The sequence below is a fragment of the Athene noctua genome, chromosome 19 (assembly GCF_965140245.1).
Source record: "Athene noctua chromosome 19, bAthNoc1.hap1.1, whole genome shotgun sequence".
NCBI lineage: Eukaryota > Metazoa > Chordata > Aves > Strigiformes > Strigidae > Athene > Athene noctua.
The window spans coordinates 168,972-184,882 of NC_134055.1; the positions used below are offsets into that span (position 1 = coordinate 168,972).

The window sequence follows — 15,911 nt, forward strand, 5'->3', positions numbered from 1 at the left end:
GAATGCCTTATGCTACTATTTCCATTCTATCTATGCAGCGCATAGGTCAGAGATATCGCAGAAATTAAACTTAACTTTTACTAAATTTTCTCTCTCTTTGTGTTGACCCTCCTATACATTCAGAAAACTGAATTTAAATCATGCTGCAAATATTTTTATTTCATTAAGCTATTTTATCAATAGCCTAATAATGTCATCACATCTACATCAGGAATTGTATCAACAGAAGATTTGGTTGCAGCTGACCAAGTAATTGAAGGAAAGAGGAATAATTCTGTGGGGGAAGCAGGTCTCTGTGATTGCCAAAATCAAGTCTAGTAAGAGTCTGCTTTCATCATCATCAAGCTCTTAATAGATCAATCCATCACACACACAAACACTAGCACCTTACTACAAACTGAATGACCCTGGGGGCAGACTTAGTGGTAAGTATTGATGCCTGCTGGATGCAAAAGGCAATCCTCTAGATAAACATGTGCCCTGCTCTTTACATCCTGCTATTTACGTCTTAGATGTCTCCTGAATCTCAATGGAAAAAGTAAATTTGATAAACTAAAAGCTTCAAGATAAACCCTATGCACAGAGCAGCTGGCTCCAAGAGCTTCATTTGATTGGCAAGAACTGAAAGACAGCTAAAGAAACCTGCCCCCCAGTTTTCATCATGTTCTCCAGCCTGTGTACTTCTAGTAGTAAACTTTTTTCATCTGGCTTCCAGATCAGAACTTTTTTTCCACAGAGGCACCTATCAGGAATGTCAGGAAGACAAAGAATCATGTTTATTTTAATCATCAGTTCTTGTAAGAAAAGGAACAGGGAATGAGATTGTTTAATGACTTGAAAGATTATCAGAAAAGGCTGGTTTGGGCAGTGCATAATAATTAGAGTTTGGTGTATCTAGGTCTTATCATAACTGATTAGTAAACTACCATTCTAGTTGACACCACAAAGGCTCTCATTTTGAGAAATACTTTCACAAGCCTAGGTACCAAAGAAAGACAAAAAAATTTATACAGTCACTAGAATTAATCCTTTGTGAATGAAGAACCTTAAATTCCAACAGGATCTCAAAAGCACTTGCATTTAAATGGGAAGATTTCACATTCAGTGAAACATAATACAGCCTACAAGTAGAGCACAGCAATGATTTAGTTCTGCACGGAGGTTTCAATACAAAATTGTACAATGGAACATTTGCTGATCATCTGTACTCAGGAATTTTTATAAAACATCCAACACACAGGGTTTCCAGATTTACATGCTCTGTAGGGGAATCTTCTGACCCTGGTGCCTTAGATGAACCCAAAAAGAACACCTGTCATTCCCAAATCACTTATAAAGCCTCTGCTTCAAGAATACCTGTATGTGAAGGGTTTACTTTAACACAACAAAGATGGTAAAATGTACCAGCACAAGGTTTCCAATGTGAAGAGCAGACTAAGGGAACCATTCTTCTTATGACAGTTATTTAAAGGAGGGTTCAGCTTTCCAAGATAGCCTTAGATCTATCTCAGTGACAGAATTTGTGCCTAACTAACCAGCAGGATTTCCAAGTGCACAGTCAGGCTTTGTAACTCTTGCAAGTCAGAATGCAAAGCGGGGTATACATTTCCATTGAAAACTCGGGCACAGGGGTGAGAACACATATTCCCCTCATCTTAGCTATTCCTTAAGTGAATTCCTGAGGAACAGACAGATCTTCACATTTCAGCGAAGCCAACACCTAGAAACCAACCTTCTGCAACTCAAGATCAACTGTTGTTTTTCAAACATTGATTTAATCAAACTGATTTGTACCCAGGGTGCACCATATTTGAGCAGATAAAGCAAAGGCGTTGTGTGCATCCTACTGCACAGAATAGGTTCCCAATGATACAATTCTCCTAGTGCCAACAAACAGAAAACATTGCTGGTTTACTATATTAGCCTCCAACCTTAAACTCTGAATCCTAAAAGCCTTTTGAAACACCCTGTTGAGGCTTTAATTCATGTCTGAATCTGTAGCAAAAATAGTAATTCTGATGTGCACGCACGTACAGACACACAGTGAACAATGCCTTTTTTGCATAATGTGACAAGTCAAGATACTTTGTACTTGTATGATTTTATCTCATTTTCTGTAAAGTCAAAACTGGACAATTCCTTCTACTAGTACCTTACTCATCCACATCTTCCTCTTTCCTCCCCACAAATCCATCTATTTCTGTTTTTTCCTGGATTCAAACATTTATTACCGAACATAACTACTGTTTAGTAGCCTACCTAGGAAGAGAGCAATCAAAAGACAATTAGTTCAGTGCTCTGACTTGTCCTAGGAGATATCCTCAATAAACCAACCACAAGTGACAAAGAGAAACAATATCTGAAGAGCTAGGCAAAGGTCAACTAATTGTAAAAAAAAAATTGTTTAAAATGACAGTCAAAGACATGGAAGTTTTCAAGCAACACTTCAACTAAAGCAGTGGTGTCACCTTCCAACCCCTCAAACACAACTAGTATCACAAAGCTCTCATGCAAGAATCGTTTCTTCTCTGCCTCTTCTCCAGTTCCACACTTGCTAAATACATCTGTGGCGTTCTGTCCCAAATGACTTTCGCACATTAGCACATTGGTATTTCAAATCCTCTTGAGCTGTGTAAGGAGAGAACAGTTAAGAGAACAACAGGTAAGGAGAGCTGTGAAAACAGGCACTGTACCTAACTGGTGAGATCTTCCATCCCCGACTGGGTATCTCTGGTACCGTGGGACACTGAAGGGAGGCAGGAGATGGAATCTTTTCTCCAGCAGCGGTTCAAGTCTGCAGGCAGAGGGGTCAGCAGAGTGAAAGAAACTGTACACTTGGCTGCAGGCTGGGCGGACCTGGCATACTTGGATGAGAATGAGACAGAGTTCAGTATTGCCCCTTTACAATTTTCAAGGAGTCTATACAGAAAGAAGATTAATATGGTCTTCTGCAAACTCCAGACTCACACACCTCTGGCTACAAGAATAACTAAATTGCTTGCTATTTCATACCCAAAGAACACTTCACTGCAAAGGAGTTTACAGAGACTTCACAATCTGAGCTGCAGGCATGTAGCGGACATGAAGACCAGCCAGAGAAATAGAAAGAAAGAAGGATGGAAGGATGGAAGGAAGGAAGGAAGGAAGGAAGGAAGGAAGGAAGGAAGGAAGGAAGGAAGGAAGAGAAGTTTAAAAATCTTGTAAATATACTACTGAGCATTATAGCTGTGATGCTCAGCACTTCAAATATTTACCAGTAAAATGATGGTGCAACATCTCTTTAATTCTGCAGGATTTTTGTCGCACAAAGTGAACAATGTGGATGTCTTTGGGGGCATTAAGTGAAGCTTTGTGGATTTATATTTCCCCCAAGCTCTCTTTGTAAAACATTTTAAGACTGTTATCAGTGGCAATTACCAGGTTCCCAGCTGCAGGATAACCAGCACCTATTTTTGATGTCTGTTGTATGTTGATTTTTCTAGAAAGGATGGCTCTGTGCATCACTCAGCACACCTGGTAGTAGATGAAAAGAAAGTGGGAGATAGTAAGACTGCTTGTTGAGGACACCGTAGAATCTTTTCTCTTTCCTACTATCAAATAAATAGGAGCCTCATGCCACCTTTGTCCCTTTCCCAACATTAAGCCAGCTGTATGTAAAAACTGTGGCCTGTGAGATTCTTCTGTGAAGTACCTTTCCACAGTTCTCAGGAAACCACTATCTCAATATATTCTCCAAGTAGGGTACAAAATGCACCCATCAGTTTATTGTGCTATGAAAACTGAGTAAATTCTCCCATGTATTCCAGTTAATTATGTCACAAGAGAGGCAGAAGGGAAACACCGGCAAGACTGCAAAGATCCAAGACTACTTTTGATGTCTTTCTTCAAGATGTATTTTGTTCTTAGTATTTGCCAGAAAAAAATGGAAACAGGTCACAAGTGTGAGAGCATTTAAGCACAGCAGGAATTAATTCTTTGCAAGGAAAGTATAATTCTCTTGCAGAGCTCAAGTAGTGTGAAATACATTCTGTGAGGTAAAGCACTGTACTGCATTATAATTAAAACAATATATTGGCAAGCCTCTAACTTTGACATATTTATTTAGGGATCTAGTGCTTATAAAATAGAGCAGTAAACTGGGTATTATCCTACTAAACTAGAGCTTCCTTCCCTAGTGGGTGGTATATTGGTTTATTCTGTCTTTCTCATCATGCTTAATATTAACCATCATACACAAACATAAAGGAAGTGCTTAATGTCATTAAATCAGTTGCCTAATTGCACATGCGACTACTTCTTGTACAGGGACTTTTTCTGTATCTGTCTACCTTCTGCGTGTGTGTATGCACAGAAGGCAGACAGAGGCCAAGAAAGCTAGGAACACGAACGGCAGGGTTATGAAAGTTGTCAGCAGAGGGCAAACGATGATACTTAGCGGCAACAAGAAAGCACGTCCTCTGAGTTACCAGCAGTTTTCATACCCCTCTTCCAACTTGGCAAAGAAATAGAGCACATCATGTTCCAAATGAGATTACTTCCTACTACTGTGGCATTTAGCAGCATTAATTCCCACTGAGAGCCAGTGGAAAACGCCCTACGACCACACCATCCTACGGTCGAACAGTGCCACTCTGTGGATGTAACGGAATGATCAAGATATATTCAGAATTCTAAAAACCAGAGACATTTTCGTAGGGTAGCAAGCCTCTTCCAAGGATAATCAGCACAAGAGACTGAAAGAGTCTGGCAGAGACACACAAATGATCAGTACTTTAGAAAATAAGAACTAACACTAGACAGTGGGAGGACCACGAAACAGACTGCTTAGAGGGTAACCAGAAGAACTCTCAAGGAAGCACTAAGGGACCAAGAGAATATTCGACAGAAGATAACTAAAAGGCATTTAGCAAGAAAATAAAAAAATTGGAATGAAGATTTGGTTTTAGCCACAATCTTATTGGTGTAAAGATAAATAAATATTCAGGAGTAAAGCACAACAAAATGCATCTGTTCTGCAGAGAGAACAGGCAAACCTCTGGATATCATTTTCTTCCCTGTTATTTTAAAAACCGACTCAATGAAACAACTAAATAAAAGCATCCTGAATTTAATTTCTCACATTTCCAGGTAGCTTTCTACCTGCCATTTCAGTAAAAAGGGCACCTGACTCTTCTCAACTAACTTCCAAGTGTCTTCACGATATAGGTTTCAATTTTTCTGTTTTCCTCTCAACTATGCCATAATTATCATTTTTAAATGGGATTCTCTTATCATATGTACTTCTAAAGACTATGCTTCATGTAGGCTCACCTTGGAATGTGTTTGAAATGCCGGTCAGTTGAACTGCTCTCAAAGCATGCTCCCTGCAGGATACCAGAGGGAGGATGGAAGTGAGAGCTAATTTGAAGAAAATAGTTTAAAATACTAGTGATCAATGTGACATCTCCTGTCAAAGCATCTGGAGGGTACCAGAGCTGAGGCTGGGGAAAGAAGGACAATTCACTAGAGAGTTTAGAAACATACAGTCCAGTCCAGTAAAGTATTTAAGTGTTGAAATTTGCTATCCATCTCTACCTAATCCCAATTCTTTACAGTTATCTCATTCACCCACTATAAATTTAAATATGAGAAGGGAACATTGACCTGCGCACACAGCTGCCACCAAAATATTATAGAGGGACTCAGCAGTTGTGTTTGCTCTTTGCTTTTAGTATCTAAAGGTAAAAATGTAATTGTATGGTACATTAACTTCTTTCAGCTGGTAACAGGAACACTTGCTTTGCAGAAGAGCTTGCTTTAGACTCCTGTAGCAGGTGGAAAACTGTGGCTATTCCACATGATATCTTGCCTCAATCTTATCAGTTTCACTGTCCGTAAGCCACATCCCAGACATCTTAACAAAGAAAGCTATCAGAACTTAAAGACATCGTGTTTTCTCTTTACTGATACATTCCCATCGATAAATGGCAAGCACATACAGTAATCAGAGTCGTGGTAACCTTCAGAAATTTCCTTCTTACCAGTCAAAGAGCTGTCTCTTTTTCTTCTCTTGCCTTACAGCCCTCCCCAGTAACACAGACGAGTTTCAAGTTCAAAACAGCATTATGGACTTATATAAAACGTAGTCAAAATACGGGAAGTCACTTTGTTTCTAAAATTACCACCTCAGACAAATCCCAGTAGACTCATTTTTACCTTGTTCATGCTTTGCCTGGATTTCAGACAGTGAAAAGTTAAGATCAACTTGAAGAGCATCCCCTGTCCCAGGGCACAATATTAGGTGTCAGGAAGGCAGCTCTCGCCTCTGTGAATCCAATGTTATTTCTAAAAGGCAATTTTTCATGGCCAGCAATGGCTTTTAAATGTAATTGTTGCACTTTTGAACATACAAATGCTTTCACATGCAGCACAGCATTCAAGGAAAGACTTTCAGATTGCACAGAGAATTACGCACAAAAACTGCATCACTCCAGAGCAATCTCTCTTGCAAAAAGCCACAATTCCATTAAATTTCCATACGTTTTCAATACATGTGTACACTCCCTTGAAGTGAAATGTGAATCCCATCTGTGCTCATCAGGACTGACTGGTGGGAGGGCTCACTGCACACACTCAGCGGCCAACAGCCACTGCTGGCTGTACAGAAGGTGTGTCCTCTCTGACACTGAGGTACCCTCCTACCAAACACTGCCAGGATTTTCTAACTACTGCACAGTATCTGGCATCTGCTCATCAGCATTTGTCCTCAAAGACTCTAAAAAAGTATCTAATGAAACAGAGGCATGCTCTATTTCATATGTGATTCCAGAGTAAACGTGTCCATTCTGATTCGTTAAATGGAAACCACAACATTTTCTGAAAAAATTAATTCTAGCTCGAAAAATTTGAATCCATGCACACAAACTCATACTGATAGATTTTTCCACGTGAAGTCCTAAAAAAACTCCCTGCCACAAACCTCACAGCAAAACTCCCACCCTCTTCAGAGAGAAGTGCTGCACAGGAAACCAAATTGTAGTGCAGTTTTCCAAGCCAGCCTCCACCTATGTAATCTTGTTTGCTCCTCTGACAGCTCTTTCACATATGCAAAAAGCTTTAGTTTGTGGGAAAATACATATATGAATTCCCATTCTCTTCAGCTGAGCTCTGGTTTTGGTTTTTTATTCGAAGAAAACTGAGTACTGCAAATATGAGGAATGAAATGCAAAATGGGAGTTCAGTTATGCTCTCTGGTAAGTCCATGAAACTTGCTAAAAGAATCCTACCAGATTTCTAAAGGCTCTGAAAGACATGGGTTTGGTAATTTTTTTTTAATTATGGCAGGTAAAATGACTTTCAATTTATACTACATTCCACTTTATTCTCACAATCAAATGTGACTTTGAAATCTCAAATGACATTACTCAAAGGTCTACAAATTGAGAAATAAAAAATTGGGAGTCCCAAATTGTTGTCTCTTCTCGCTATTGCAACTGATTTTTCTCCCTCACCTGATAAATGAAGGTATCATTTTCTGTGAAGATGCCACGCGATTCAAACCTCTTACAATGAAAAGAGGCAGAACACGCACTAAATTCTATAATGCAAGCTCTTACTTTAACTGAAAAACTGAAAAATCCAGATGTATTCAGAAATAAAACAAAAAAATCCTGTATGTGTTTGATCCCTTGGCTCTGTTACCAGAGAGGAAAAAATGGCCCACAGCCAACACACCCAGGGGCTCAGTTTACCCACGAAGCCAGACATGAAGAAGATGCAATGCTGAACCAAGCACAGATGTTATTTTTGTTATCTTTTTCAAGGACTGATCCTTGGTGAGGTGTAAGCTTCATGTTATATGACACGGAGTACATGACTGACAGCAGAACAAGACACAGTACTGTAAACAGGAGAGCAGTGAGACCCCCAGAACAACCCTCATCACCTCAGTATGTCCCTACGCCAACACTCCCATCTCTCAGAGGAAGAAACTTGTCTCACTCCCCAGTCTTTAACTAGGCTCCTTTGTTCACCTCTTTTTATATGAGTCTCTTTGTTTACAAAGACCATTAAGCAGCCTGTATTCCAACCCCAGAAAGAGCTTACCATCCAGGCCAGGCAGAACAGTACTCCTCATGGCCAGCACCAAACCAAGTGGCGATCCAAAGAGGAAGAAATCAGACACCTCGAATTCAAATCGGCCCAAGTTTACTTCTGAGAGACTGGAACTCACAGGAGGAAAGTCTGCACCATCTTTCAACACACTTGAGTGGATGCTGAGCAAAGAAAATGCACTGATTCAACAATAATGAAGAGGGCATCCAGAGAAAAAAATCCATTCCCAAAACAGGCTGCTTAGAAAGCTCTAGCATCTGTATTTAGATCCAGGCAACATGCCTTAAACTGTAGATAGATATTGCAGTATAGCAGCCACTTACAATTTCCAGCGTGTCTTCAGTAAATTTACTACCTTCAAAATGTAAGTTTTCTACAGTTATTCTACAGAGTACTTACAGGTAAGTTACACAAGGACTATGAAGATTGAAGATCTTTGTAACCTCATTACTCACACTGACACAGCACCTCTAAACTACAGTAAATGAGCTCATGGGCAAAAAATTCTTAAAAACTTATCTAAGTGTCTCAGAGAGGAAACCAAAGGCTTGGAATCTCTCTCCTATGTACTGGGTGGGTGAGAGGATGACACAGTTTGGTTTGATTTGTGGGTTTTTTCCCCCTCTTTACCTTACCAAGGAATTTTTTCTGTCATCTTTAGCCTGTGTTTGTCCAACTATTCCTCAATAACTGAGCAACAGCCTAAAGTTAGAGGAGTTCAAAATGTCAATGAAAGAACACTGTTCTATCTGCTTGTTTAAGTCCAGCTGCATGTAAAGCTTTCAGTTTAAAAATCACAGCTACATGGGAAATGGAAAAATGCTTGGAAGAAAGCTGTTACCTTTATCTTTTAATTATTATCCCCCAAGTTTGAAGTGCTTTATGCAAGCCAAGACTGCGCTTTAAACATAACGTATTTCTTCTATGAAAGAACCTAAAAGTGACTGACCAAAAAAGTCTTATGATTTCAGTCATAGATAAGCAAAAAACAACCATCCTGCCTCAGAGGGAAGACACTTTATAACACACTGATCAACCCAGTAGTTTGAAAACTGAGGAATAGCCAACAAAAGCAAAGTACATTCAAAGCAAGAAAATAAAATTAAACTGCTACTAACAAAACTGCCAGACTTGAAGTAAAGCACAGTAGTAAGTCCGTACTATGCTCAACTGTACCAGTACTGAAACTTCAGCTCACAATAAAACTTCTCCCTCTGCATCACTCTCAATGAAATAAAGGAAATAAGATGATAGATAGAAGAAAAAAAAGCACACAGCATTCAGATAAGTAAAAAACTAAATAGCTTAGAACAGGCAGAAACAATGAGACAAAGGGAATGCTCATGTTTCCATAAATCTGTGTTTTAAAGGTTTCTTAGGATTCAGGAAAGCTAGTTAGGTTAACTCTGCTCCCCCAACCTCCTCCTCATTTAAGCCAAATGTTTATGCAGGTTTGGGTTTTTTTGTTTTCAATCTGATCTGAATAGTTCATGGACCAATGGAAGCACCTAAAGCAATTACCTCACTCTTTACAGAATAACAGAAAGCCTGTAAGTGAAGTCAGGAGGATATTTAGAAAGAAAGACGTAACAGAAATTCAGAATTACAAAGCATTCATCCGTCTTCATTTATGTGGGTTGCACTGTAAAAATGGAACTACTCATGTTCAGTTTTGCATATTCAAAACTCTCACAACTGAATAAAGATTATAAACATTAAATAAAAAATTCTCCACACATGAGTAAGTTCATACTAGAATCACTGTATCTGTGGTTTTCTTTGAGGGGTATACAGGGACTTTAAGCAAAGCTCCACCACAAACAGTAAAAATGATTCTGTTGCTCTGGTGCTGACAAGCTCCATTCAGTGGCAAGCCCATTTCTTTTACTCAGTCACTGAACACTAGTTACCTAGACAGGAAAGCATGATGTTGGGTTATAGTATCACAGTCATAGGTGGATGAGTCACTCTGTTTCCTAGGCAACGGCTGCATTGGCTTCTCATCCTCCATGATTCCCGAGATGTCAATATCGCTTTTGCTCAGGCGTTTGCTGCCACCCAGACTGGAGTCCTCTGCTAAGAGGGGATTATCCTTCAGAGAATGAACAGAGCAAAAGGAACATTTAGACAGTGACCAAAATACAACAGAGCTGATATGAAATGGCTGCATTAATACATTTGACCTCACTTTATCCAAGAAAGGGTGGAAGGGGTTAGACTTTCTCTCTGCAGTAGAAGGGAAGAGATTAAGAGATGAAGCCTAAAAGCTGGAAGGAGAATCAGGAAGGGGGGGGGGGGGGGGGGGGGGGGGAGGAGTAACACAAAAGCTTTATCCCTCATGACTTCATCATTCTTAGAGAAGTATAAATATCATAAGGTAATCAGAAGGGGTCTTACCTGCGGGTACAAAATGCCCATTACAACATTAATGGTCTTGCTCATCCTGTTCCATGGATGCAGGACCTGATATTTTTAAGAAGGGGAACTTCTGCGGGATGCAAGAGGAGACCAGTGGTACCATATCTTTAAGGTACCCCTTAAAATAGGAAATAAATTTATTCATTGTTCATTTCCTCCAGCACTTCTGCAGCTTGCATCAGCATCCTCCCTGACATATCCCTATTACCGCCAGACTTTTATTCCTGCATCCATTTCAGCAGCCAGTGCAAACGCTCTTTCCAAAACAAATGCCATTGGACTGAATTCCTCCATTCATGGGTGAAATCCGGGTGCATGAGGCATGCAAGATCTCGTTCTTTACCTACTGTGTAATCCAATTCTATGTAAAACTCCTTCTATTCAGATCAACAAAATAAGACAATGCCCGACATCTGTTTTTACAAAACTTCAAAGATACGAACATCAACAAGGCACAGTGGGAGAACAGATACAGTTAAACCTCTTCTAATTGTGTAATTGTTGGTCTTGATCCATATTCTACTAAATCTTACAACGCAGTACTAGAATTCATGGGAAGATATGATACCACTAGCATTTGCAGAAGACTAATTTAGGACCAGCATGTTCACAATTATTCCTGTGATGGTACAATGAAAAATGCATATAGGAATCTCTTTCTGCATTTCATAGTAACGCAGCAAAATTCACATCATGCCAACTTTTATATGGAAGTTGTCTAAGATTTAGGACCTTACTTAGCATAAATACATATCTACAGCGTTAAAAGCCTCACTTCTTGTCGCTGTTACCGTTAACGAGTGCAGAGAACTATTCCACAGGGCCAGGTAGGAGGTGAGGGCTCCTGCTATGTGTTGGCAGCTGACTGCCCCCACTATTTTGTGTGCTAAAGCGACGTAAAACCAAAATAAAGCCTCCACCTAAAATGGCACTTCTGTGGTGTTCAAGTCAGGACCACCTACAGGCCCTACTTATATTATTTTTATGTAATTGGCAACTCTTTTTTTCAGCCTGACCCTGACTCCATGTAGCTTGATTTGCTCCACAGCTGACAACCTTACACTGAACCTCTGTTATCAGTCCTTTTTAGCAACTCTATCCTCCAGAAGACCAGGGACCTTTCAAAGCCAAAATTCCTATAACCAAAGTATTCCTGACAGAGTTTCTCACAAAGTAACTTAGGTGAATTCTCAAGAACGTAAGTGAAGAAACATTTCTTTACTTTCTCGCATTTCATGATTATCTCAAACTGATTCAGCAAAGGTATTTATATACCTCTTGGCCTTCATGATGCATTCTAATCTCTAGCTTGTTCCCAAACACCTGTGCTATGAAAATGCAATAGATCTGAATTTTAATTGTAACTTGCATGCCTCAAATATTCTGCAAACAGTGCCTAAAACTCCAATTTGGTGTTTTTACTAAGAATAAATTTATTAGTGCCTAAGAATATTCAAGGTGGCACACAAACTGGAGATGAATCCACATACACATAGCTGAAAGGGAATTTTTAGAGATTGAACCAAAGCTCAAGAAATTCCCTGACAAATCCATTGATTTAAATGGGCCGTAGGTCAAGCTCTTAAACATCATACCATCAGTGACTTCTGGAAACTGTATCAGTGCTGTCAAGGCTCAGAGTTTCACCAAAACCCTGGTGACATTTTAAGGCTCTTTGTTAAAATCCCACTCTCAGATTCACCAGCAGCCCTTGCACAATCAACCTACTGTAGGACCAGGATCCAGGAGGACCAATTTCTCCACTCGCAAAGCATTATCCTCAGTGTTGGTACTGTCAAAGGCTGGCTGCTGAGAATTCAGAGCAATGTTATTAATGGTGAGTGATTCTCCTTCCTGGAAACATTTAGAGGTTGTCTCTTTGCTCAGATGTACTCCCATCACACACCGCTCTCAACTGAACCAGGCAGGCTGGAATTACTCAGCCCACTTTTGAGGAGAGAGGTAACTAAAGAGTCACGAGATTAAACGATTTGGCCAGGGTCACAAAAATCACCAAAGAATGGAGTGTGGGCACATCACTCCGTGTCAACTCCAATACACCACAGCCCCTCCCCATATCCACTTGAGTCTGAGGTACATAAGATGAGTTTGAACTTCAATTTTCTTTCTTAGGTGTTGAACAAAATAATGAAGCTTATGTGCTAGCATTACTTCAAAAAACTGTGCTTTTACTATCATAAAATCTTTTCTGGATCACAGTTAGAATTAATCCTCCCTTCTCTCCAAATGTAGCACTCGGACACTTATGCTCAGTGGTCCACTCACAGATCCTCGGATGTCTTGCCTTCCTTACCAGGAAGAAGGCATTCTTTCACAAGTCACTACAACTTACTCATGAACACATCTTAATGCTAGACTACCCCCAGGCAGTAGCATAAGGAATTCCAGACCTTATGTGAATAAATTTAAAAAAAATATAAAAAGAAAGATAAAACATTTTGGCAAAACCAGGAACCTACCAGAAATTACCGAGGGGGGACATGTCTGCATCTACAGTTAGGGATACAATAAAGGGCACTTGGTAACCCTACCTTAAAGCTTTCAGATAAAGCCTTCATTAGTGATTTCTGTATATCATAAAACTGAAGCTGCAGACTTAATTTTCAGACAGCAATTTGTTGATATACGAGCAAAACCCTGTGCTATTATGGCAATTTATCAAATCCTTAAATTTTCTTGGGTTTACATGGAGCTGATTTCCTCCAGGGAATAAATGTATAGGGTTTCAGCTGTGTGGATTTTTTCTCTTCACCTGGATGCTGCTGGTGCTTCCTCTCCTGCTGCTGTTCCGACTCTCATCAGCTGTATTAGAATTAGAGCAGATGGCATCAAAGCCCAAAATTCCTCCAATGCAGTCACCAATGAGACACACCTGAGAAAATAAAAATATGGTTTTAGGAGATGTAGCAAGTATTTTAAAATAAAGAAAAAGCACCACAGCGCTGCAGAGGAGTTGTTGTCTTACTCCATACCCTTGTTCCTGTTTTTTACACCTCGATTCCTACTGCAGCTGAAAATGTGTAGTCACTTTCTGCCACATCCTTTTACCTCCAAAGATACACCCCATGACAAGAATATCTGTCCCAGAGACTATTTTGACCAGCTGGGAGTTCTGCCAAACGGATTAGAATTCTTCCAGTCATTTACAGCCAGATTCCAGCTTGAAAAGTCCAGATCGCTGGACAACCAGTCTCTCAAAGATTTCAAGCCACTGAACATTTCCTTCAGTCATACAGGGAAGAGGATCTAAACAGATTAAAAACAGATAGGTACTCTCCTGTCACGGCAAAGGGACAGAACTTTTAAATGAGGTATTAAGCAGAGAGATTCACTCTTACTTCACATTTTATATTAACGTACAAGCTACCTTCAAAGTGCAGACCTGGGAATTAAAGTATAAAGTACTAAAATTGGGAATTCAATAGTTGGGAGTAATTTTATGGAATACTAGAATCTACCTCACAAGCTAATTCCACTGAACATCTCTCCATCCCGTAAGAGATGGTTCTTTCTCCCTGTCCCCCTGCCTGTGTCTGAGGATGAGTAATCACTGTATTATCTTTCTCCCTGATAACAATCCCCATGGTTCCACAGGTTCCAGCAACCCTTTCTCTCCACTTCTCAAACTGCAGCACACGTCTAGTCTGCTGTTCTCAACTCCAGTCAGTTTAACAGAAGACATTACCTCTCCCTACAAACCTTAACTTGCTTCTAGCCTTAATTCAGCTTGGCTACACCACCAAACTACAAGCTTTGGATAACCAGATGTTGTGCACAATTTCTTCAGTGAAGCGTGCTAGGAAAAGCAAGTGCTTCAAGATGCAGGTAGGGAAAAACCTCAAACTTCTCTTAGGGCATTTCCACATACCACACTCTCTTAATTGAGTACATTTCTTGGGATAGAAACAAACAACCAAAAAAAATACATTAAGGTAACATCTAGCCTAAGACAATTCTGATTCTAAAGTTGTATAAAACTGAACAACATGCTGATGTAGTCTCTGTTTTTTAAATTCCTACACCACACAATGAAGCCCACAAAGAACTGAAAATTATAGGATACAGTTAACCTTAACAAAATTAACATCATGTTTTGTGGGGGATTAATAGTATCTCCTTCAATTTACCATTCCATTTCTAATCCTCGTTATTACTGGCATGAAGGTAATGGAATTAACTTGTTCCAGATGCTGCATAAAACCAAAAAGGCAATCTCTGATCTAACGAATTTGCAATATAAATGGACAGAAAAGAATGAAATATGAAAGATACACACAGAGTGGGGGTCAGTTATACGGTTATGTATTTTAGAAGTACAGGGCTTAGTCAGACGTAGTTGAGATTTCTGTCACAGCACCAAAGCAAAGCACTGTAGACAGCACAGAGAAGTCACTTCCACTTAAACAGTACTGGTAATTGTTGATGGTGAAAATTCTGTGGCGCATACAGAGGTCATGCAGACTTTTTCACATGAAATATTAATATATAAGGTTTGTAAAACACACCAAGGAGACTTCTTTGCAGCTTTGTCAAAGAAAAAAACCTGTAACACTCAATTTCTATTGAGAGAACTGTTTTCACAATAATTTCTGTAACTGGTATAATTCTTCATTACAGAATCTCACCCTTCATAATGTCCTGTCACTGCAGCTGGGTTGGTTTTATGTTTCAAGAAATAACAGTTTACTATGGATATTGAAACTGGCTTCAATCCAAAGTTTAGTCTAAAAATACTGATATGCCACAGCATAATGTTATTACTGTTATGGAAAAGAGTTGTTTCTGTAATAAAACACATGCTTTCCTTCAAAGATTACACTGTACTCTATACTAAATGTAATTTTTTTTCTTTTTCTGAAGTCTGGAGGTCACTGGACTTTAAGGGGGTGCATGTTTCTGGCTATGTAGAGGACCCCATCACAAAATATTTTCAGTAACTCACACAGTGTAGCAGTATCATATTTATTCTATGTGAAGCTGTAAAGTACTGGGTTTTGTAGTCTAAAGATGAAGAAGCAGGAAGAGGAACTGTGACACATCAGCTGGAAGAAGTCTGCAGGTGACTTCACTGAGGAGCGGATCACACCAGAAAAATTACATGGCTCTCCCAATTACACAGGAAACCTGCACAGTGCTGGCAACTGAGTATTTGTTTTCTAAGTTTTTTTACTGTCAATTGTTTTATTACTACTGTAATGTGGGCAAAAAAGAAATAGCAATAGTTAAATGTTGGATTCCTTATGGTCTCAGCTCTTACCAACCGAGTAAGTTCAGGTTAGATATGCACTTCTGGAATCCTGTGCAGTTTCTCATGCTGGGCACTGAGAAGACATTTTGCACAGGTAACCCCATGCTTACATTCACTCATCATATTTGCA

At 39.6% G+C, this 15,911-nt stretch overlaps 1 protein-coding gene across 5 annotated transcripts in view; it reads right to left on the reverse strand.

Annotated features, from left to right (window-relative positions):
• Positions 1–15,911, reverse strand: part of PITPNM3 (PITPNM family member 3) — a 103,442-nt gene that overhangs the window by 23,024 nt on the left and 64,507 nt on the right. For 4 of the 5 annotated variants that reach the window (XM_074922505.1, XM_074922504.1, XM_074922506.1 and 1 more), the window contains exons 7-10: positions 13,286–13,405; positions 10,005–10,186; positions 8,086–8,255; positions 2,694–2,864 (exon numbers count right to left, since the gene is read on the reverse strand). In XM_074922505.1, coding sequence (XP_074778606.1) covers positions 2,694–2,864; positions 8,086–8,255; positions 10,005–10,186; positions 13,286–13,405 — 643 coding nt within the window. The remainder of the gene's footprint in view (positions 1–2,693; positions 2,865–8,085; positions 8,256–10,004; positions 10,187–13,285; positions 13,406–15,911) is intronic. The other variant, XM_074922508.1, reaches the window with a different exon arrangement.